This window comes from Anolis sagrei, chromosome 6, assembly GCF_037176765.1.
Source record: "Anolis sagrei isolate rAnoSag1 chromosome 6, rAnoSag1.mat, whole genome shotgun sequence".
Classification (NCBI taxonomy): domain Eukaryota; kingdom Metazoa; phylum Chordata; class Lepidosauria; order Squamata; family Dactyloidae; genus Anolis; species Anolis sagrei.
This window is the reverse complement of record NC_090026.1, coordinates 62,406,772-62,432,495: the sequence shown is the minus strand read 5'-3', so window position 1 is coordinate 62,432,495 and position 25,724 is coordinate 62,406,772. Positions and strand designations below refer to the sequence as shown.

At 43.2% G+C, this 25,724-nt stretch overlaps 1 protein-coding gene across 1 annotated transcript in view; it reads left to right on the top strand.

Moving 5' to 3' along the window:
* SPMIP7 (sperm microtubule inner protein 7) overlaps positions 1-14,159 on the top strand; it is a 31,856-nt gene extending 17,697 nt beyond the window's left edge. Inside the window, exons 6-9 of the mRNA XM_060783325.2 lie at positions 2,082-2,123; positions 8,479-8,586; positions 12,267-12,374; positions 14,036-14,159. Coding sequence (XP_060639308.2) covers positions 2,082-2,123; positions 8,479-8,586; positions 12,267-12,374; positions 14,036-14,159 — 382 coding nt within the window. The remainder of the gene's footprint in view (positions 1-2,081; positions 2,124-8,478; positions 8,587-12,266; positions 12,375-14,035) is intronic.
* Positions 14,160-25,724: the final 11,565 nt, after the last annotated feature.

Here is a 25,724-nt window from a genome sequence, read left to right as displayed (position 1 = left end):
GGGGTTTTCTCACATTTCAGTTCGTCCGCTAATTCTGGGGTCATAATGTTTCTGGAGCAGCCGCAATCCATGAGGGCTTTGCAGCTGGCCCACTTCCCCTCCCCTTCTAGCCTGATCGGGAACACCAGCATTCCTGGACTGTGACTCACCAGATCTCCCACTGGGGCCTTAGAAGGGGGGCTCTCCTCCGCTCTCTTCCCTGCAGCCGGTTTGAACTTTGGGAAATGGGACTCTCCCCCTTTCCTTTGCCGACATTCGGCAGCCCGATGGCCAAGGCGACCGCATACATAACAGCAGCCCCTCTGCTCCTTGGGTCCTCCGGTTGGGGCTTTCCCGACCGTGCCTCTCTCCGTCCTCCGCCTCTCCTCCTTTGCTCTCGTCTGCTGCGGCGCCGCTCCTTGATGCCTCTTGACCTGTGCCAAGGTTGTCTCGATGCGGCCGGCCAGCTCAATCCATCCACCTATCTCCTCCGGATCGTCACGATGGAGTGCCCAGGTCAAGATTTCTTTCCGCAGGCCCTCTTTGAATATCTGGACCTTGGTGGTATTGGACCACTCTGGCACCTTCTCTGCCCTCAACCGGAATTCCTCCACGTACTCGGACACGGAGCGATGTCCTTGGGTTATCGTCTGCAGCTTTTCCCTCGCCCGGACCCTCTCGAGCGGATCCCTGAAGCACGCCTCCATCGCAGCCAGGAATCGCCTTGTAGATCCCAAACATGGGTCGTGCCTGGCGTGGAGCTGGACGTACCACTCCGCTGCTCCCCCTCTCAGTGCTGCGCCCACTGCTCGCACCCTGCTTGCCTCTGACCCGAAGGTAAGGGCGTTATCTTCTAGATATCCCCTCACCATAGTCAGGAAGTATGCGAGGTTCCCGGCTTCTCCTCCGAACTCGATCCTCAGCTCCTCCCTCCTAGGTTGGTATAGAAGGGGCTGCCTCTCCCGGTTCTCCGCTCGCGGTGGCCCTCCCTGGAGCCCTCGCTGCTCCGGGGGCAATTCCTGACGCCCTGTGCCGCGCCCGGCTCCGGCCGGGGGCACCAGGAACGTCTGCTGGGACGCCAGTCCCCGGGGTCGTTCCTCCTCCTCATCGCTCTCCGCAGCAGCCCTCCAACTCGTCTGCGCTTTAGGACGTGCCCCGGGTCCCCGGTCACTCCTCTCCCCCGCGCTCCACATCGATTCCCCTCGGGGTGGTGGTTCCTCTAACAGGGGGGCCAGCCGCTCCATCACCTTTGACATCATCGCGAGGGTGGTCTCCATTGATGCCATCTTTTCCTCCAGGGAATCCAACCTCTGCGGGGAGGGAAACTCTAGCCCGCTGCTTTCTCTCGTTGCTGCCCCTGCCCCCTTCACTCGCCTCTGTGTGACTCCGTTGGGCTGGGCGTACGCAGTCGATGAAGCCAAGGCATTCACTCTCTCCAGCTCCTCTTCCGCATTCTCGAAAGGGGAGGCTGGTTCTCCCCCCTCCGTTGGATCTTCCTCCTGTTGCATAGGGGTACCTCACCACAGCCGTGGGATGGCACCGAAGAATCCTGGCTTAATGTAAGCTCACAGCAGCCGCTCCCAGAAAGGACACAGGACGCCAATCCGTAATCAATCAGGAAACTTTTACTACTGGATGCATATACACAATGAAAGCCAGGATTGGCATACAGACGCAAGTCAACCCTTATATACCCTCCCCCACATTCGAATCCTCTCTTCCCGCCGACCAAGGATCCCGCTCAATATTCCCCGCCAAAACCGCCAACTGCCCCTCCCAAGGCCACCAGCTGCAAACCCTTATCAATTCTCCATGTCAGGAATCCGGTTTTTTGCGCCAATCTCCAAGGCCAGGAAACCGAGTCCTGACACCCTTCTGTTGCCACCAAGGTACCAAATTGGATTGGAAGGCCCATGATCACTATTTACCCTAAAATAAATATATGTGCTTGGTAATGTAAAGTTGTGCCCTCTGAATTTTCCTAACATGACATAGAGATTTTATTTTCATAAAAATAGTTCATTTATTTGACTTTTGATTTATTTCATTTGGTTTATTTATCTTGCAAGTTAATTAATTGTGTATTTAATTTATTTTAACAGTGTTAGCCCAAGTTCTCGAACTCAGCAACTTCCTTTATACACGTAAGTAAGAAAAAAAATATATATCTTATGTTAAGTAGGAAATTTCATTTCCTGTTTATATTACATTTCGCAAATTGTAGTAGAAAATTAACCTTTTCAAGGTATTTTTGAAGGCTTTCATGGGTGGAATTATTAGGTTGTTATGGGTTTTTCAGGCTGTACAAAGCTTGAAAAGGTTTGGTTGCTGTAGGTTTTTCGGGCTATATGGCCATGTTCTAGAAGCATTATCTCCTGACGTTTCGCCTGCTTCTATGGCAAGCATCCTCAGAGGTTGTGAGACCTCACAATCTCTGAGGATGCGTGCCATAGATGCAGGTGAAACATCAGGAGAGAATGCTTCTAGAACATGGCCATATAGCCTGAAAAACCTACAACAACCTATTGATTCCACCCATGAAAGTCTTCAACAATACATTGAAAAGGTTATTTTTCTACTACAATTTGTGTAATGTAATATAAACAGGAAAATGTACAGAAGCAGATTGTACAGGGAAATGTACAGACACAAAGCAGGAGAGTGACTTACTGAATTTGATATGGCCAGCTGTTTTTTCATTACACACCACATTCTTCAGGCAATAGATCAGATGACTATAGATTAGGCTTGTGCACGGATTCTATTTGCCCAGTTTCCTTTTACTAATCTGGGTGGTCTGGCTTGTCCGGATGGCCTTAATGGCAAGGTCTCAGTATCCATGTTTTTTTTGGACACAACAGAACAGTGGCTGTTGAAAACCAACTGCCTTTGGTTACAAGTGGAGTGCGGGAGGGAAGCAGGTGCTAGAAGGAAAAGTGCGAGGGGTCTTCAGCAGTCAGCAACCTGTAAATCCAGATAAAGGAGAGGGCTTTTTAAAGGAAGCCCATGGAAGAATAGCTCTAGGTTGATCACTCTTTCTTCCCTGGGAAGAGGGGAAGCCTCCTTAAAATGGCTTCGGAAGCTGTGTGCTGCAGAGAGAGAGAGAGTGCGGTGTACGATCCTGCAACACCTGTCTCCTCTAGACTAGAAACAGCTTTAACTAAGTATTAAACCTAGTCTCCTCTACAGACAGAAGGGAAAGGATTGCAGAAAGAGTGGTATCCTAACTCTGATGCTTTTAATCCAGGTCTTAATGAAGGATATAAGGACAAACAATGTCTAAAATGACTGGAAAGGAAGCCTGGGAAGCCCCCCCCCCCCCCAATGGGCTGGACAGAAAATGAATGTTTTGGCTTCTTGGACCGAAATGGGTTTCTGTCCTCCTCAATTCAGGAGGCTTCTGAAAAACGGGTCAAGACCCCCACCGAAATCCGGGACACCAAAACAGATCGCAGATTACCTGGATTGCAGAAGCCTACTATAAACAGATGGCCAATATAGAAATCTAATTCAGTGCTTAATTGGAAACAGAAAATATAGAAAGTTCATCCACCATGCAAATACTGATGAAGGCATGATGAAAATACATAATATTGGATGTAACCATATTGGAAATAGGAATTAGAAAATATATATGAAATCACAAAGGCATATGTATGCATGAACTTCACTTCACCTGGGAAAATATTCTCCTCTTAAAAGCTGCAAATTAGATGCCACAAAGAAGCCAGAAAGAGGCCAGGGTCTAGGAACAGAATGTTTAAGGCTTCTGGCAAATATCAGAGACTCTTCCATTTCGTACCAAGCAGGGCTTATCATAAGATTAATGATGAAGCCTGGTCATCAAGAGGCTTCTTGGTATCAGGGAGGACTTATCTCAAGATGGATGGAATCTCTTGCTGCCAGTAGACACTCTGGCACTATGGGTTACAGGATGGGCCCAAGTTACCTATCCGAACGTATCTCTGCCTATGAACCCACCAGGACTCTAAGATCTTCTGGGGAGGCCCTGCTCTCGATCCCGCCTGCATCACAGGCACGGCTGGCGGGGACGAGGGACAGGGCCTTCTCTGTGGTGGCCCCTTGGCTGTGGAGCGCCCTTCCCATGGACATTAGATCAGCCCCTTTGCTAATGGTGTTTCGAAGAAAACTAAAAACCTAGCTGTTTGAACAGGCGTTCGGATAAATAGTGCAATGAACACGATGAATATAGGAAACGGAATTATGAATGACGAATTGGATCACGATTTTAGTTACGAGACGTTAATGTGTTGTTATACATTAGTTTGTATTTTATACTGTTAATGGTTTTAATATTGTATGTTGTTGGATGTCTTTTGCTCTTGTTGTGAACCGCGTTGAGTCGCCTACGGGCTGAGAAACTGCGGTATACAAGCAAAGTAAATAAATAAATAAATAAATAAATAATAGCAGCTCTTTAGATAAAGGTGCTTAATGGGAGATTAAAGGTGTTGAAGTTAAAATATGCTATTGAAGACAATGTAAAAGTGGAATTTTGTGATACACATTGTGATACTTGTATGATGCATGCATATTATTTTAAAGGGTTTATAAACCAAGGCAATTCCTTTGTTCATCACCCCGATTTCTGGAATACCAACAGGGTCCCTTTCTGGTTGGTGCCAACCGAGAATAAACCATGTTTTTACAGACCTCAGGAACTTTCTTTTGTCTCTTTTCCTCAAACCTTCTCCCTGCCATTTCAATACAATATTGAGGGCAAATTCATCATGCCAAAATGCTACCGGAATAACATTTCTTTGGACTTTAAAAATGTGCAAATGAATGTTGTTATTCATTGCAATTAAGTCAATTTTTACTTATGACTACCTGCAAATGATACCTCCAAGATCCCTGGTCAGCAATTTCCTTTTCCGACCTTGCAAACTCAGAGCCATCACTGGGACTATCTATCTGTAATGCCAACTTCCTCCTTTCCTATTACCTTCTGCTTACCAAGCATTGTTATCTTTTCTAATGAGTCATTTCTTTTCTTAACATGCCCAAAGTAAAACAATCTCATTTTAGTCATCTTTGCTTTGAGGAAGAGTTCCAGCATAATTTGCTCACAGACTTAATCATGGTAGGCCACAGGATGGTGTTATTTGATTTCAGTTATACTGAAGCTCTTCTCCATGGGTGAAGGAGAGGACAGATGAGGGCCAGGCTGACTGTTCTAAACTCCCTGCAACCCATTCCTGGATGCCAAGTTTGGTGGGAAGCCATCTCTTTCCTCTGTGGAGGGAAACAATGGAAGTCCAGCTGTGTTTCCTTCCCTAGAGAAAGCACTTAGTGTCCTTTCCTGGTGGACAAAATCGCACTCAGGCTTCAGTTGTTTCTGTTCACCCAGAAAGAACATAGACTTCTGTTTTATTTCTTGGACAGAAACACAGCCTAGTCACTTCTGTTTCTTTTCTGAAGGGACAGATGCAACTGAAGCCCAGCTGTGTTTCTGCTGAGAAAAAAATGGGTCAATTTCTTGATAGATAGAAATAATGAAAGTCTTGCTACATTTCTGTACACCAGGATAGACATCAACATGAATCCTTTAAAAGTTACAGTACAATCTATTTTCTTCTGAGTGTCTTATCTTATTGCATTTTGAGACAGCTAGAGCAACTCATAAGTATCTTAGATGTCAAATATTAACATGATCTTGGGCAAATTAATAATCCATTATTAATCAATGCTAGACTAAAAACTGGGATATATTCTGATTGTCTGCAGTGCACCAGTGCATGTTGTTGCGCTAAGCGTATTTCAGTCAAGTCCAATGCAGAAGACATAATAACATTGCACCCAGGCAAGAGGAAAAAGAACAGAAAAACTTTACTCTTATCAGCAGAGTTAAAACACAAACTTGCAATGTTACAAATGGTGCAACAAACTTACATAATCTTTGTAAGCAATACTTATTTTTCATCTTCATCCAAATGAGAGAGCAGTAGAAATGATTGAGCAAAATGCCTGAGCAAAGGTTCCTCAGAGCAAAAACTGAATTGTATTCTAAAAACCATACAACTATACCCCACCGGATGTGGTCCAAACTTACTAATTGACCTACATTAGCAGCTGCACATAATGATTAACAGCATAAGGTTTTCTTTAACACACACACACATACTTGATCCTGTTGTGACTTACTGTTACACGTCTCAGCAGACTGATTAAAAAAAAGAAAACACTTTTTCTGTAAGCTGTCTAGCTACGGATGCTGCAGTTCCTTGGTCCAGTTCCAATCCACAGTTGGTGGATACTGTGGCTATCATCCCAGTCTTGAACCAATTTTGAGGTCTTTGAAACTTCATTATATGCTCAGAGTAGACTCTTATAATGCAGTTTAACTGCAGACTACATTATATGGTATTATAAATGGATCCTGTGAAGAACCGTTCTCACTTTCTTATCACATTGAGGCATTTTGCCTCTTTGAAGCACTTTGGGGACAGGTCCTGCCGAGCACCATCACATGACGCTGGCCAGGCCCTCTCCATTTAGCCTCCAAGTGCTGAGGAAGCATTACAAGATGCTTCCTCGGCAACTATGGAAAAGTAAGTGTGTTTGGGGTAGCTCTGACAGAGCTACCTGTAATTTTTTTTTGCCCTTTCCTCCATCTGATGGGGACAGGAACAGGGTACCAACGCGCCTTGTCCTGCCCCACCATGTGATGGGGGAAGGAGGCAGGGCATCTACCATTCTGCTGGCACCTGCCAGCGAAACAGAACAGGGCCAGAGACTGTGTGAAGAGGTCTAGTATCTATAAGTACTTACAGAGATTTAAGTTGATGTGTTTCAGTGAGATCTCACCTGTACAGAAGGTAAGCTCCTGGAAAACTCCTGTTTCTGATCTCACATACACTTGTGGTTCTGGGAAGTCAAATAGTGACTCATGTTCTTTTTCTTCACTGTCTTTTTTACCATGATATTAGGAAAATCTTGATCGAAGCTGCTTTAGTTAATTTTCCAAGCTCCTCCTTTTCTTTTCGCTTCCTTTTCTTTTTCTGATTTAAGTGTAAAAAATCTAATATTGCTAAGTTTTGTGCCGCTGCTTGTACATCCAATCAAGCTTGTGTATAACTCAAAACAACTCTGCCGGACGGTTCTTAGCGGATGCAATATTGGCCACAAAGAAAGATTTCTTTGTGGCCTTTATTGCCGCGGCATATACCCCTTGGAAAGGCCAAAAACCGTGTTCGATTTGGCTTGCTCAGATCCCAATGCCACACGCTCTCTAGTTCCCTCTTCATTGAACCAAGGAGATGGTTTAGCTCAGCTACTTGAGAGGGGACATTCTGGAGCAATCGTATCTATTGTCCTGGCCATCCCCCCATTCCAGAGAGTGATCAGAGCATCGACAGAATCACTTACCGAGGTGGCGGGAAACTCCCCAAGAGCCGTCAGGAAACCCTCCAGATCCATAAGCCTCCTGGGGTGGACCATCTTAATGGGTCTTCCACCCCTGCAGAGGTTAGTGGGTGCAGTGAGTCTAAATCTGATCAGGTAGTGGTCGGTCCATGGCAACGAAGTGCTAGTCAGCTCCTCTATACCGCCACCATAAGCTACCTCATTCCTTCATTTGGAAGTGTAGCCTATCCTGTTTCATGGTTAAAGTTCCATTTAAAAAAGCATTTTATTATCTTTTTTATACTGCTGGTATAGACAACAGCAACAATGTTTTATTATGGTCCAAAGACCCTTATTGCACCATAGGTGTACAAGGTATGCATGTTAATGAGATTAACAACATCCGGTTGATTAAACACAAAAATGGGTAAAATTTACAACGGTTAAAAACTGTTCAAAATAAATGTTGGTTAAAAACATAGGTGCAAGGGTTGAATGAAAAGTAATGCCTCCACCTTCGTAACTCCTCCACAGATGGCAGTACTGGTGTGTGGCAAGTACTGGCTTGTTCAGTAGACTCTCCTCTACAGTTCCATTTGGCGGGAAGCCTAAAAGACTACAAGAAGTACCGGCATGTTTCAACCTGTGTAAAAAATTGGTATAAACTAAAATTTGATTGGTTGAGCAAGGAGTGATTGGAATGCCAACCATGGCAGCAACTTATGAATATCCTTTTGAATATCACAAAGCACATGACTGGATGTAGGATCAGTGATTTAAAAAACTGGTTACAAAAGCCAGCAAAAATTGTGTGGAAACCTGCACTTTATTTGCTCTTTGCATAGTTTGTGACCCAACAATGGCTTGATAATTTTTTTCTGCTTCAAACTGCAAAATCGAGACTGTCAATTTAGCAGACTTCATGATGTCATCGTTTTTTTATATATGCTTCAAACAATGACTGGTCTTTTTGTTCACCTTGGGATGTGACTGCACTGAGGGCAGCTCAGCTATGTATATTCTTGAGCACCTTTTAAATAAATAATGCAAAACTTGGAGTTTGCTTCAGTGGCCTCAGCATCTGTGTTATACATTATTTATAGATCACATTTCCCCCATCTTTCTTCCAAATAGAGGCTGTGTTGGTGCTGAGAACATAGAAGACCTAGACAACCCATATGTAGAAGTAAGGATGCACAGCAGAGTTCGATGTGCCAAGCCACGTTATGTGAAATCTTCCTAGTATGTACATTTCTGTTTCTTTCTTAATCCAACGATTGCTACTTCAGCTTTCGTCAAATAGAGCTTCATTCAAATAGAGCTTTGGTCACAAGTCATGCTGCCTTGTGACCAAAAATACCCAAAGTCATAAGAAAGCTATAGGGAAAAAGTTGTGTGTGTGCTTTTTATCTTTCATGAAATCTAAAAGAAATAGTAATTTTAGTATCCTTTACAAATGTATTAATCATTTTATTTTGTTTTAAAAAATATTGTGCCATCACATCGGTTCTCAACTACAGCAATCATAAGGTGATCCTTATGTTGTTTTGACAACATTTATTCAAATGCGGTTTATCTTTGCCTTCTTCTGAGGCTGAGTGAATGTGTAAGTTTATTAGGAACATAAAACCAGTTATAGATAATTTAATTTGCACATGAAAATATATTTAGTAAAACTGAAAAGTATGAACCATTCACAATAATTACAATGTTACTATTTTAATTCAGTTTACTTTTAAATATGTTTATATTTTGGTTACAAATGGAATGTGTTCATAGAATCATAGAATCATAGAATCAAAGAGTTGGAAGAGATCTCATTCCTGCCAAGAAGGAGGAATATTGCATTCAAATCACCCCTGACAGATGGCCATCCAGCCTCTGTTTAAAAGATTCCAAAGAAGGAGCCTCCACCACACTCCGGGGCAGAGAGTTCCACTGCTGAACGGCTCTCACAGTCAGGAAGTTCTTCCTCATGTTCAGATGGAATCTCCTCTCTTGTAGTTTGAAGCCATTGTTCCGCATCCTAGTGAAGCTGACACCTAGTGTTATGTGGTGTCAGCTTCAGTTTAAGGTGACCCCAAAAATGAGAGGCATCCAAGTGCAACTCATATTTTGCAAATTCAGGGCCCTGGATATCTATATTATTTGTCTTCCTTTTTTCATGATCAACCATGAAATAACGAGACCAGACATAGAAATATTGGTTAAACAAGGGACATTTTAGGTTGTTCCCTGACAGGGAAATGGGTGGGGGGAATAACAAGAAAACAAGGGGAAATAATTTTATGCCCTCAACCCAACCTCATGCCTGTAAAATTGACCACCATTCTCTCTCTAGTGCCACCTTGTGGCCTCCACCAGGATAATAGTTCTTAGATAATAAGTTTGTATTTTTATTACTCAACTCGGTGGCACAGTAGGTTAAAGCCCTGTGCCAGCAGGTCTGAAGACCGACAGGTCGCAGGTTCGAATCCGGGGAGAGGCGGATGAGCTCCCTCTATCAGCTCCAGCTCCTCATGCAGGGACATGAGAGAAGCCTCCCACAAGGATGATAAAAACATCAAAATCATCCGGGCGTCCCCTGGGCAACGTCCTTGCAGACGGCCAATTCTCTCACACCAGAAGCGACTTGCAGTTTCTCAAGTAGCTCCTGACACGACAAAAAAAATCTAAGTACTATTATCCTGGCAGAGGCCACAAGGTGGCACTAGAAAGAGAAGGATGGTCAATTTTACAGGCATGGAGGGTGGGTTGAGGGCATAAAATTATTTCCCCTTGTTTTCTTGTTATTCCCCCCCACCCATTTCCCTGTCAGGGAACAATCCTCTTTTATGATTTGGGAAGTGGGGAGGAGGAATAGCCAGTGAAAATGGGGGTAATGGTTGTCACTCTTCAACTCCCTCCTGTAAAATGGAATATCCTTCTCTCTCTAGTGCCCCCTAGTGGCCTCTGCCTGAAAAATGGAACAGTACCCTCAACTCATAGGAGATCCGTTTAAAATATGCTAAAGCAGAATAAACTTTGTGTTCTTGCTTCCTATTTTTTATGCTCTTTTGATAGTTCATCTGCCCTTTTTTTTTTTTTTCTTAAAGTGTTGTCGAACTTTTTGGGGTATTTGATTATCTTAACAATTTTGAAAAAAAATTAAATGTTTTTATTTGTGAAATTTAAATTGCACTTTTTAAAATGTTGTTAGCTCCTCTCAGTCAACAGAGAGGGATGCAAATAAATATAAGACTAAAACTAAGAATAATTATTACTGTAGAATAAGAGTAAGGATCATTATTGTGCATATATGATGTACACCACTAGATGTCCTCTGAACCTAAGGATTTACAAAGAAATAAATCCCACCTTGTTTCCTCAACCTGTATGTACTTCCTAAAATATTTAGGCTTCTTTTGTATACCATCCACTTTATGAATGAGTGAAGGTAGAGAAATTGAACAATGAGGATTGCCTTAAAGTATTACAAAAACGACGATCATGTTTGTTTTAATCCTATTTTAAAATTGTTGTGATATGAATATTATTCAAGGTTATGTATTGATTTTAAATCTATTGGTTTATATTTAGCAGACACTGAAGTGCAATTCAGTCAAGCAAGTTTGTCTTTGTTTGCGGAGAGAAGAATGAATTGTGTTTTTAATGTTTTTTTTAAAATTTTCTATTTTTCAAAGGAATGGGGTAGAGTTTTAGATGTTAGTTTGAGTTGGTAGGGATGTGGGGGAAGCAAAGGGGTGGTGTGACGGCCCATGTGGCGCCACATATATTTAGAACTGTTAGTTGCAGGATTTTAAACTGCCATTTTATTTCTGTCTACCTTGTACATGTATAGTTAAATTTCATTGGTTACTATAGCTGTCAATTTATTGTTGTTGTGCACCAATTGGTTTGTTTCCCCAGTTCAGTTGTTTAGGCTCCGCCCCTTCCAAGGGAAAAAGGGAAGGTTTCTCCCTCACCTTTTTTACCTCAGAAAAAGACTCATTGAATGGATGTGTCCAAAAGCTTGGCCCAAAGCCCCTGGTCCAGGCATTTTTTACTACCAGTTCTTAGGTTTTGACCCCTGAGTCTTATTCTTTATGTTCAGACCTCCTGAATGAAATTGTGAAGACCTCAGGCGCCTTCATTCCAGTTCTTTGGCACCATAGGAAGGTCTTGTCCTTCAATTTAGGCCACTGAACTGGGGTTGTGGTTTGCTCCGGCATCCATAGCCATTGAGAGAGAGGGAACAGGAAAAGCTTCTCAGCTTATTACTCCTAGGACCCTGGGCTTTAAAGTTTATAAAGTGGTTTTCCCTTTTGAAACATCAAGTTTGTGCCTAAGAAAGAAAGAGAACTGTTAACAATAAACACCATTTCGAGTCACTTGCTGTGTTCTGGTCCTTGGGAGTTCCAGTTTCCCTAAAGGAGGGCAAGAAGCAATCCCCTGGGGAAAGCAGTCTCGTCCATGCCTCTTTCTCTATAGCCCCAGGTGCGACGGCACAGGTGGGAATATCTGGGGGCTGTTATTTATCAAATCTTTTTGCTTTATTTCTTATTTTAGTGTCTGTGTTTGTTTTTTACTTTTAATTTGTAGTGAATATGTAAGAAAATGAAATTAAAAAAGTCAAGGAAGCAAAAAAACAAACAAACCCCCCCCCCCACAAAAAACAAAAAAACCCGATAGCCAGAGTTCCCTGCAAATTATAGAATTGTTTTGATTTGCACTAAGAAAATAATCCAATGATTTTGGGCTGCACACATTCAGTACATCTCTAGCCTAAATCTTTTACTTACCACTCCATATACCCACTGCCTGTGAGCAAAAATAAGGCAGCGGGGTTTTTTTTCTCTTTAATTACAGCTCTCGAGAACACATTATTTTAAACCCGAGCCCATTTAATCAATTCCCCTTCTTCTTCCAACTTTTCCCCTTAGCAATCCAAACACCTTTGGATATGCTGGCAAGGTTCATTGGTTAGCCACCCAACCAGCAAATTCTAATCTTCCACCAACATCACCATCAGCAGTTTCACGAATGTATGGGTAAGTGTGAGACACATTACTTAATTATTCCTTAAAGAAATAATCATAATTTGGATTTTTCTTCAAAGGTATTGCAGCAAATTAAGCAATGTAACTATAATGTAACTATTAAGCATAATTTTTTCCTTGCTTCATTAAAAATGGGGATTAAACCACCACATACTGTTTATATTTTCATGATTTTTGATACTACTACTTGTTTGTGGTTTTACTTTGTATTTGCCTTTGAAATTTTAATTCTATCTCAAATCCTTTTACATTTGTTTAATATCATGTGTACCACTCTTTTATTCCCTCCATGGAATTGATCAGGGCGAGGCCATGGCATTTGGAGAGGGGAATGAATCTTTCCTCACATGTCGAAATCCCCAAGTACTTACTTACTTAGGCGATCCCTCGCTTTCCGAGGATGATTGTCTTCCAATATTCTTGTGGGTCCGTATGTGGCTGTGGAGCCCTATTCTTGCTCTGCCTCTTCTTCCGCAGTGAGGGCATTGGTTTCCAGGTGGAAGGCGGTCTTGGCCGGGGTTGGCCTGACGCGCCTTCCTCTTGGCACGTTTCTCTTTTTCACCCTCCACTCGTGCCTCCTCAAATTCTGCAGCACTGCTGGTCACAGCTGACCTCCAGCTGGAGCGGTCAAGGGCCAGGGCTTCCCAGTTCTCAGTGTCTATGCCAGAGTTTTTAAGGTCGGCTTTGAGCCCATCTTTAAATCTCTTTTCCTGTCCTCCAACATTCTGTTTTCCGTTCTTGAGTTCGGAGTAGAGCAGCTGCTTTGGGAGACGGTGGTCGGGCATCCGGACAACATGGCCGGTCCAGCGGAGTTGGTGGCGGAGGACCATCGCTTCAATGCTGGTGGTCTTTGCTTCTTCCAGCACGCTGACGTTTGTCTGCTTGTCTTCCCAAGAGATTTGCAGGATTTTCCAGAGGCAGCGCTGATGGAATCGTTCCAGGAGTTGCATGTGATGTCTGTAGACAGTCCACGTTTCGCAGGCATATAGCAGGGTTGGGAGGACAATAGCTTTATAAACAAGCACCTTGGTATCCCTACGGATGTCCCGGTCCTCAAACACTCTCTGCTTCATTCGGACAAATGCTGCGCTTGCAGAGCTCAGGCGGTGTTGTATTTCGGTGTCGATGTTGATTTTGGTGGAGAGGTGGCTGCCAAGGTAGCGGAAATGATCAACATTTTCTAATGTTACACCATTAAGCCGTATCACTGGCATTGGAGAGGGGTTGGCTGGTGCCTGCTGGAAAAGCACCTTGGTTTTTTCAATGTTCAATGACAAGCCGAGCTTCTCGTATGCTTCTGCAAAGGTGTTTAGAGTGGCTTGTAGATCTTCTTCTGAATGCGCACAGACGACATTGTCATCAGCATACTGGAGTTCTATAACAGATGTTGTTGTAACCTTGGTTTTGGCTTTCAGTCTGCTGAGGTTGAATAGCTTGCCATCTGTCCGATAGATGATTTCCAAGATGAATCCCCAAGTAACTCTCTGTCAAAGAGAGATTCCTTATCAAAATTGCAGCTTTGAAGGTGTTACCCATTTTTATCAGAACCATGGCACAGGTTTCTTTCAAGATATCATAAGTAGTAATGATACTCTGGAGCCTGAAATTCATATCCACATAAAAAAGATAATTTTCTTTTCTTCTAATTCCAGGATTCTAGCTACGCATGGGCAACCAACCGAATTTCCACATCTTGGGCCGCTCTCGCAGATCATTACACCAATTCAACCTCAAAATTCTTTTAATAACAAGCAAAAAGAGAGAATTACAATTTGAAAAAAAAATCCTGTCCTGTGGTGGCCCAACTGCAGTGTTTAACAGATAATGAGAAACAAGAAAAAATCATAAATAAATGCTTTATTTTAAAAATTGGGAAATACATCTTTTTGCTTCATACATCATAGAATCATGGAAGAGATCAGAATGGTAATCCAGTTCAATCCCCTGCCAATGCAGGAATACACAATCAAAGCACCCCTGACAGATGGCCATTCAGCCTCTGCTTAAAATCCATTAGAGAAGAAGACATTATCACACTCTGAGGCAGCACATTCAACTGCTGAACAGTTTGATATGCAATGCGACTCGCTATCCTTTCTTGTTTGGCCTGTTTTTTCAGAAATAGGTTATATTCCTCTTTTACTACAGTCCAGTCATGAGCCTCATAAGCTGCACTCTTGAACTGAAAGGAGAAATAAAATTATGACTTGGACATCAAGGCCCTTTGACTTCCTGTCTATAGCTTCAGAATCACATGTGATCTCCTAACAGCTATCCCTTGCAGTATCATTGGGCTTGTCAGCATTTCTGCTGCATCTGGGATTTTTGCTCCAGGGAGACAGTAAACTCCTCCAGGCATTCTGTCATGTCAACGAACCACTTCTTCCATACCGCTCAGCAGGGACTCCCCTACCACCACCACTCATCTTTTTGGAGGATTGGCAGAGCCATCTCTTGTGCTTCAGACCGGCTTTGGCCTCTTCCACACAGCTGAATAAAATCCCACATTTTCTGCTTTGAACTGGAATTATATTGCAGTGTGAACTCAGATAATCCATTTCAAAGCAGATATTGTGGAATTTTCTGCCTTGATATTCTGGGTTATATGGCTGTGTGGAAGAGCCCTTTGTTGCACTTCTAGTTCTGCACCATCACTTATTCTGGAGCAAACTTTGAATCAATTCTGTAGTTCCAAACAGAGTGATTCCTGGTGCCTCTACTCCTATGTGTAACATGACTCCAGTGTCTACTGTTTGGGGCATGATCTCCTCTGCAGAGGGATCCTCTTTGTGATTCTCCTGCTCTGCTGCATCCAGGACAAAGTCTTCTTCCCTTGTAGTGTAGTTACCTGGCCCACAAGGTGCTGGACCTTCTCTTACAAGAGGGCCACTAACTTCCACTTGCTGCAATTATAGCTATTAACTTCCTCTGGCAAGAATATGAGGGTTGAATGAAAAGTAATGCCTCCACCTTCGTAACTCCTCAACAGATGGCAGTACTGGTATGCGGCAGGTACTGGATTGTTCAGTAGACTCTCCTCTACAGTTTCATTTTGGCGGGAAGCCTTAGCATTAAACGGTTATGTTGTTAAAGTGCAAAGTATGGAACTCTGCACAGACAGTCAATGCGACTTAAACAACATGCAGTCGTTGAATTCTTGACAGCAGAAGGTATCACCCCAAAGGAGATTCATCAGAGAATGCAAGCTGTTTATGGTGATTGTGTTGATGTAAGTACTGTGCGTCATTGGGTAAGTTTAAAGATGTTAAGATGGGAACATCTCACTTGCATGACAACCAAAGTGTTCAACGTCCTGTGACAGCAACCACCGAGTTTCACAAGCAAAAGGCTGACAGATTGATTCATATCACTCAGAGAGAATTTTCAAGCATAATCGGCATTTCAGAAGAACGTGTGGGTCACATTATTGCTTTGCTTGGCTATTGGAAGATCTGTGCACGATAGGTTGCAGAAACAGAGGACCTTAAGATCGTCTGGGGAGGCCCTGCTCTCATTACCACCTTTGTCACAAGTACGTTTGGTGGAGACGAGAGACAGGGCCTTCTCGGTGGTGGCCCCTCAGCTGTGGAACACCCTCCCTATAGATATTAGATCGGCCACCTCCCTTTTAACATTCTGGAAAAAAGTCAAGACGTGGCTTTTTGAACAAGTATTTGCAAATGCAGAGTAACTGACTTAGGAAAATGGAACGACTATACAATGAGTCCGGACAATGTTTTTAACAAGGAGACACTATGAATTTGTATTTTACTAGCTGTCCACTGCCATGCGTTGCTGTGGCCCAGTCTGATGATCTGGAAAATAAATTAATGAGAAAGTGTTGCTTTCTAATATATGTAATGTCTTTATGCTTGTGGGTAAACAGTATTTTTAGTTGTTTCTTTGTCAGTTTTGTTGTAGAGATTGCCTGGTTTGCCTACTCTGGAATATGCAACATATAATTCTTTAGGGGTCCCTTTCAAATCTATGATACTATATCTCTCTGTGTGTGAATCATATCTATCTATCTATATCTATGGCTGGATGGCTCTTGATCAGGAGGGCTTTGATTATGTTTTCTTGCCCTGGTGAAAAGAGTTGGACTGGAAGGCCTTAAGTATTTTCTGTTGGTTATGGGGGTTCTGTGTGGGAAGTTTGCCCCAATTCTATCGTTCGTGGGGTTCAGAATGATCTATAAATCCCAGTATCTACAACTCCCAAATGCCAAGGTCTATTTTCCCCAAACTCCATCTGTGTTCATATTTGGGCATATGGAATATTCCTGCCAAGTTTGGTGCAGATCCATCATTGTTTGAGTCCACAGTGCTCTCTGGATGTAGGTGTATTACAACTCCCAAACCCAACATCAATGCCCACCAAACCCTTCTACTGTTTTCTGTTGGTCATGGGAGTCCTGTGTGCCATGTGTGGTTCAATTCCATCATTGGTGGAGTTCAGAATGCTCTTTGATGTTAGATTAACTATAAATCCCAGCAACTACAACTCCCAAATGACAAAATCAATTTTTTTTGAGTGATGGTCACTCCTTGGGTTAGTAGGTGTCTTGTGGCCAAATTTGGCGGCATTTCGTCCAGTGGTTTTTCAGTTATGTTAATCCCACAAACAAACATTACATTTTCATTTATATAGATTGATTTGTTTGGTTTTTAATTATATGTTATGTTTTTAATTGTATTTAAGACATTTTAGCATTGATTTTTGCCCTGTTGACCACCTTGAGTTGCCTTCGGGCCGAGAAAGGCGGTATACAAATACAGTAAATAAATAAATAAATACATCTTTTTATCCATTTTAAATCTTTCCATTAATTGTGCATTCCAATAATAGGAATACTTGTTAAAATAAAAAAATACAATGAAAACGAGAAGGGCTTTTTAATTGATACCCAAACTAAAAAGTGGTAAAACATTTAATCCCTTATGCTGATTACGTTCTTGTTATAGATTTATCATTCCTTTCAATGGGAAAGAAAAAGGGAAAATGTGTTGGAAGGTAAAAGGTGTTGGCTCTTCTCCTGTCCACTAGATGTGAGTCTTACACCATAAAAATGTCAATTGCCACTTCACTCGGTTAACACTATATAGACCCTTCACAGATTCCATAGTTGCAAAATCACCTTTTCTTATTTATTTATTTATTTATTTATTTCGAACATTTTTACCCCGCCCTTCTCAACCCCTGGGGGGACTCAGGGCGGCTTACAATTGGCAATAATTCAATGCCGCATCATAAAATACAGACTAACAAATATAACAATTAAACATGAACATTAATAAATAAAGATTAAAACAGCATACTTACACTCTGATTAGCTATTGCCCCTCTGGTGGCTGTTTACCTAGCCATCTACTAATGATTACTCCACTTAACTTATCCAAATCCTCTTCCATGCCATAGTCAACATTATCAATTGTCTTTTAACCTGATTGCCCAAAGGCCTGGTCCCACAGCCACATTTTAACCTTTTTTTCTAAAGGTGAGGAGGGATGATGATGACCTAATTTCCCCGGGGAGCAAATTCCACAGGTGGGGGGCCACCACCGAGAAGGCCCCGTCTCTCATCCCCGCCAAGCGTGTTTGACACAAAGGCGGGGCTGAGAGCAGGGCCTCCCCAGACGATCCTAAACTCCGAGGTGGGATGTAGAAGGAGGTACGTTCGGACGGGTATGCTGGACCAGAGCCGTATAGGGTTTTATAGGTCAAGACCAGCACTTTAAATTGTGCTCGGAATTGGATTGGCAGCCAGTGGAGTTGGCACAGCAGGGGGGTGGTATGCTCCCTGTATGACGCTCCGGTGAGTAATCTAGCTTCCGCCCGTTGGACTAATTGCAATTTCCGAACAGTCTTCAAAGGCAACCTCACGTAGAGCGTGTTGCAGTAATCTATTCGGGGTGCGACAAGAGCGTGGACCACTGTAGCCAGATCCGACTTCTCAAGGTACGGGCGCAGCTGGCGCACGAGTTTAAACTGTGCAAAAGGTCTCCCGGCCACCGCTGAGACCTGGGGTTCCAGGCTCAGCGATGAATCTTAACTGCTTCTTAACTGCTTCTTTCTTATAAGCACACCCCCCCCCCCATTGTCACAGAGCTTGCTATCCCCCAGCCTCATTGTAAAAGGCACCTTTTTAACACTAGATGTAAGTCTTCTGCTTTTAGTCTTTTGCTGATATTTCTCTTAGATGTTATTAACCTTGTGCCCACTGTGTGATTGCTGAAAACTTATCTGTATCATGTTCCATTCTTATTCTTCTCCAAAAGAGAAAATCATAGATGTTTTAATTTCACTACTGACCAGATTTGGTTATTTCAGTTCAAGAGTACACCTTCGAAATACATGCAGGAAAGTGAGATTTAGATCAAATATCCTTTTTTGTAGGTGTCCTTTGGCAGCTGAGCCCAATGGGAATCTGAGAATCCTCCAAGACAGTGTTTCTCAACCTGGGGGTCGGGACCCCTGGAGGGGTCATGAGGGGATGTCAGAGGGGTCACCAAAGACCACGGAAAATACAGTATTTTCTGGTGGTCATGGGGGTTCTGTGTGGGAAGCTTGGCCTAATTCTAACATTGGTGGGGTTCTGAATGCTCTTTGATTGTAGGTGAACTGTAAATCCCAGCAACTAAAAGCACCTGCTTGTCCAGTTTTGATGGATTTGTTTCAATCTGTTCAATTCGAGGATGTTGACAGGATTCTTGGGGAGGCAAGGCCCACCACATGCATCCTAGACCCCTGCCCACCCTGGCTGGTAAAGGAAGCCAGAGGGGGTTTGGCAGGGTGGGTAAAGGTGGTGGTTAATGCCTCCCTTAGGGAAGGCAACATTCCAGCCAGCTTAAAACAAGTTGTTATAAAACCGCTGTTGAAAAGCCATCACTGGACCCCACCCAATTTGTCAACTATTGGCCAGTTTCCAATCTTCCCTATTTGGGCAAAGTCCTGGAACGTGTGGTGGCCTCGCAACTCCAGGATTTCTTGTTAGACACGGATTATCTGGATCTGACGCAGTCTGGCTTTAGGCCGGGACATGGTACTGAGACAGCCTTGGTTGCCTTAGTGGATGATCTTTGCCGGGAACTGCCGGAACTGGACCAACACCTGTTGGTTCTGCTGGACCTCTCATCGGCCTTTGATACCGTCGATCACGATATTCTTCTGGAACGCCTCGCGGGAATGGGCCCGGGGGTACTGCCTTGCAGTGGCTCCAGTCCTTCCTCAAGGGTCGTTCCCAGAAGGTGTTGCTAGGGAACTCCTGCTCGACCCCACGGCCATTGTACTGTGGAGTCCCGCAGGGTTCAGTACTGTCCCCTATGTTGTTTAACATATACATGAAGCCGTTGGGAGAGATCATCCGGAGTTTCGGGGTTCGGTGTCATCTGTACACAGATTATGTCCAACTCTGTTACTCCTTTCCACCTGCTACTAAGGAGGCTGTTCAAGTCCTGAACCGGTGCTTGGCCACTGAACCTGGAACCCCAGGTCTCGGCGGTGGTCAGGGGAGCTTTTGCACAATTAAAACTTGTGCACCAGCTGCGCCCGTACCTTGGGAAGTCTGACTTGGCCATGGTGGTCCACGCTCTGGTTACATCCCGTATAGACTACTGCAACGCTCTCTCCGTGGGGTTGCCTCTGAAGACTGCCCGGAAGCTGCAATTAGTCCAACGAGCAGCAGCCAGATTACTATTTATTTATTTATTTATTTCGCACATTTCTACCCCGCCCTTCTCAACCCCCGAGGGGGGACTCAGGGCGGCTTACAAAAGGCACAAATAGATGCCAACAACAAACAATAAAATAAAACATGTATCAATAACAATTATAAAACAATTAAAACAATCAAGTTATATATCACAATCAATAAAATCAATCTAATGTTCAACGTTTTTAGTATCCTTCTGAAAGAGAGGAGGGATGTCAATGACCTAATTTCCCCAGGAAGTGAATTCCACAGGCGAGGAATTAACAGGAGCGGGGTACAGGGAGCATACTACTCCTCTGTTGCGCCAGCTCCACTGGCTGCCAATTAGCTTCCAAGCACAATTCAAAGTGCCGGTGTTGTCCTATAAATCCCTAAACGACTCTGGCCCAGTTTACCTGTCCAAATGGATTCTCAACTATGAACCATCAAGGTTGTTAAGATCTTCTGGAGGGGCCCTGCTCTCGGTCCCACCACCCTCGCAATTGCATCTGGTGGGGACGAGGGACAGGGCCTTCTTGGTGATGGCCCCTCGGCTCTGGAACTCTCTCCCACTGGAGATTAGAACTGCCCCTTCTCTCCTGACTTTTAGAAAACTGGTGAAAACTTGGCTCTGAAATTTAGCATTTGATGAGTGAGTCAATAACTCCTGACCACACGGATGGATGGCGATGAATTGTGATTTCATTCTGACGACTTGGTCTTATGTAATTATATGACTCTATTTTAATGTGTTAGTGTATCATGGGATGTGATGTTTTAAACTACTGTTTATGAATCTTTTGTTGTGAACCAGACTGAGTCCCTCTGCGGAGGTCGAGAAGACCGGTATATAATAGTTCTAAATAATAATAATAATAATTGCATTGCCCGACAGCTTTTGCTACATATTTCCTCATTATTAATGGCACCCCATTTCTTCTATGCTTATCATTTCTAGAGTAAAACATCAGAATCATATAATTGAAAGAGACCACACGGGTCATCTAGTCCAAGCCCTTGCCACATAGGAAAAGCATAATGAAAGCATCTCCAACAGATGGCCACCCCGCTCTGTTTAAATGCCTCTAAAGAAGGAGCTTCCACCATACTTCAAGGCAGAGAGTTCCACTGTTGAACAGCTCTCATTTTTTTTCCTAATGTTAAGGTGGAATTTCCTTTCCTGTAATGAGAACCAATTATGATTGAGCTATTATTCCTGTCTGTACCAGCCTCCCCCTATACGAACCTGCCTGGGCCTTGAGGTCCTCAGGGGAGGTCCTTTTCTCAAATCCACCACCCCATCGCAAGCAAGATTGGTGGTGACACTACAGAATGGCCCCCTCCCCACTCTCCTAAGAGAGGTCAACCCTCCTTCTCTGTGGAGGCCCCCCGACTCTGGAACTCTCTCCCCAAGGACATCAGACAAGCCCCAACATTGGCAGTCTTTAGGAAGAGCTTGAAGACGTGGTTGTTCCAGTGTGCCTTCCCAGAATAGGAAACTCCAAGCATCATGTCCCAATTGCACTTTATTAGAGATTTAAGATCTGTCTGCACATTGCACCTATCTCCAAAAGCTATCCATTTCACTTGTCATGCCCAGCATTTTCAATTTTTTAAATTATTACATTGGCCCGGCCTTAGTTTTAAATGTGTCACGGTGTTATCGTCTAATGTTAATTGCTATTGTTTTAATGTTTACTGCTTGTTTTATGAGTTATTTATTGTTGTAATTGTTATGCTGTTGTTTTTTGTTATGTTGGGCCTCGGCCTCTTGTAAGCCGCCCCGAATCCTTCGGGAGATGTTAGTGGGGTATATATAAAGGATTATTATTATTATTATTATTATTATTTACAGAAGAAAGGTTTTAAGACTGGGTATACTGTGTAGTGTTTTTAGACAGATTAATAGAAACATAAAGCATAATACTATCAGTTGTTGTTCATTCGTTCAGTCGTCTCCGACTCTTTGTGACCTCATGGACCAGCCCATGCCAGAGCTCCCTGTCGGCTGTCACCACCCCCAGCTCCTTCAAGGTCAGTCCAGTCACTTCAAGGATGTCATCCGTCCATCTTGCCCTTGGTCGGCCCCTCTTCCTTTTACCTTCCACTTTCCCCAGCATAATTGTCTTCTCTAAGCTTTGCTGTCTCCTCATGATGTGGCCAATACTATCAGTACATAGCACATATTTGGAGCCCCCGATGGTGCAGTGGGTTAAACCCCTGTGCCGGCAGGACTGCAGACCGACAGGTCGCAGGTTCGAATCTGGGGAGAGGCGGATGAGCTCCCTCTATCAGCTCCAGCTCCTCATGCGGGGACATGAGAGAAGCCTCCCACAAGTATGATAAAAACATCAAATCATCCAGGCGTCCCCTGGGCAACGTCCTTGCAGACGGCCAATTCTCTCACACCAGGAGTGACTTGCAGTCACTCCTGACACGACAAAGAAAAATAGCACATATTCATATTACAATAGACTTTTAGGAAAGTCTGGGAAAATTCATACTTTTTTTTTACAAGTTAGACATTAAGATCCAGTACGTGTTTACTCTGAAACAAATCCTGCAAGTTCAATAGGACTACTGTTAATGCATTCAAGAATTGCTGACAAAGTTTGGAAATGTTACATTTTGGACATTCAACTTCCAGTATCCTTAAGCCTGCATAGTTAGCTACCATGTTACTGTAATGTTAAGCCTGTAATGTGTTTAAACTTTGTTTAAAAGTATGTAATGAGCAGATTATTTTTCCTCGTGATTTCTATTGGCTTATGATCACAAACGCGCAATTTCATGAGCTCTGTGTCTCTGGGTTTGTTATTTCATTCTTAGTGTTTCTCATCTGCCACTCTGTAAAGGTCACAAAATATTAATGTAACTCTGAAGCAAGAGGACCAAAAAGCCTAGCTTTCAACATAACTTAAGAATGCAATGATGCAAATTGCAAAAAATCAGTGGCCTGTATCTTCTCAGAGAATTATTTCATAATGAATACACCAAGTGAAAGAGAAATGTCTCGAAGATAAACAACACAGAGAAACAAATGGGTAGTTGAAAATAAGAAGGGGTAAAGGAGGAGTTGGTGTCTCTGGTTCTGGCACTGTGAAAATGAATTTTGAAAAATGCTAAATTTACAGAAGAGGTGAGAGGATGCAATTCAATGATTTTGAATTTATTTATTCTGAGCCTGAAGACTTTTCTGGGAAAAAAATATAAACAAAGCTATTAGGGAAAGTTTTTACAACTTCAAATGAAGCAGTCCATCTGAGGATGAGGTCATGGTGAGTAATCCAGGAACTGCTAGGAAGTTATCATTTAACTAGAGAATATTGAGAGGTACCCTCACCTCGATATCAGTCAAGCAACACAACCTCCCCCTCCCACCTCACAAAAAATACCACAGCATTATTATTGCTGATCTGTGGTGTTGGAGGAAAGTTCTGAGAGTGCCTTGGACTGCGAGAAGATCCAACCAGTCCATCCTCCAGGAAATAAAGCCCAACTGCTCGTTGGAGGGAAGGATACTAGAGACAAAGTTGAAGTACTTTGGCCACATCATGAGGAGACAGCAAAGCCTAGAGAAGACAATTATGCTGGGGAAAGTGGAAGGCAAAAGGAAGAGGGGCCGACCAAGGGCAAGATGGATGGATGGCATCCTTGAAGTGACTGGACTGACCTTGAAGGAGCTGGGGGTGGTGACGGCCGACAGGGAGCTCTGGTGTGGGCTGGTCCATGAGGTCATGAAGAGTCGGAGACGACTGAACGAATGAACAACAACAACAGGGTTACCGTTATTCTTGGTGCATTAGGGGAGTAGTTAGCAGCCACTACTTTGCTATATAGCTGCAGCCCCAGTCCCTGGAGCTCACTGAAAAAGCAGGATCAACTGGAATATGTATTGTTGAAGGCTTTCATGGCCGGAATCACTGGGTTGTTGTAGGTTTTTTTGGGCTATATGGCCATGGTCTAGAGGCATTCTCTCCTGACGTTTCGCCTGCATCTATGGCAAGCATCCTCAGAGGTAGTGAGGTCCTCACTACCTCTGAGGATGCTTGCCATAGATGCAGGCAAAACGTCAGGAGAGAATGCCTCTAGACCAGGGGTCCACAAACTTTTTAAACAGAGGACCAGGTCACAGTCCCTCAAACTGTTGGAGGGCCGGATTATAATTTGAAAAAAAAACATGAATGAATTCCTATGCACACTGCACATATCTTATTTGTAGTGCAAAAACCACTTAAAAACAAGACAATAATTAAAATGAAGAACAAATTTAGGAAATATAAATTTATTAGTATTTCAGTAGGAAGTGTGGGCCTGTTTTTGGCTGATGAGATAGGATTGTTGTTGTTGTTTTGTACTTTCAAGTCATTACAGACTTAGGTTGACCCTAAGTGAGGGCCGGGTAAATGGCCTTGGAGGGCCGTATTCGGGCCCCGGGCCTTAGTGTGAGGACCCCTGCTCTAGACCATGGCCATATAGCCCGAAAAAACCTACAACAACCCATCAACTGGAATGTTTTGCATGGGTGTTTTGAAGGGGAAACCAGTGCCTGCTTAAGATTACTCTCCAATGCCAGTGATACAGCTTAATGGTGTAACATTAGAAAATGTTGATCATTTCCGCTACCTTGGCAGCTACCTCACCACCAAAGTCAACATCGACACCGAAATACAACACCACCTGAGCTCCGCGAGCGCAGCATTTTTCCGAATGAAGCAGAGAGTGTTTGAGGACCGGGACATCCGTAGGGATACCAAGGTGCTTGTCCTCCCAACCCTGCTATATGCCTGAGAGACATGGACTGTCTACGGACGTCACATGCAACTCCTGGAATGATTCCATGACCAGGGTGAGACAAAGGACTCTTGTCCGCTGGAGCTAGGTGTGAATATTTCAACTGATCTGGCTACCAGTATTAAAAAACTCTAAAATTGCAACAGCACAACAACAGACAGGAAACAAACAAGGACATCTCATCACCTCTCAACAAAAGTTGGCTCCAGGCACAGTCAGGCCATTATATGCTAATCAAGGTGATCAGTTGAAACATTCACACCTAGCTCCAGCAGACAAGAGTCCTTTGTCTCACCCTGGTCATTCCACAGGTATATAAACCCTTTTTCCTAGTTCCAACAGACCTCTCTACCTCTGAGAATGCTTGCCATAGATGCAGGTGAAACGTCAGGAGAGAATGCCTCTAGACCATGGCCATATAGCCCAAAAAACCCTACAACAACCCAATCATATGCTATTGTTTTTAACAGAATTTCTTGATTGTTTTAACTTGTTATAATTGTTGAGGCATCACATTGTTGCCAATTTGTGAACCGCTCTAAGTCGCCTCTGGGCTGAGAAGGGCAGTATATAAATATAGTAAATAAATAAATAATGATCTGTACAGTCTACTGTATTTTTATTAATATTTTAACTATCCTACAAATTCAATTTTAAACAAAATATTGTGTCCAGCTTGCTTCTTTATCACATTAGGTTTCCAGTTTTTTTAATATTCAAACACTCCTAAACTACATCATAATTACAACAGTGTTTTCTTTAATTTCAATTTTAAAAAACTCGTGAGCAGTTAGTCTCATCTTTTTTGCTGACAGCCTAGCCTTGAGGGAGTATTAAATAATTTGACTAAGCAGTCA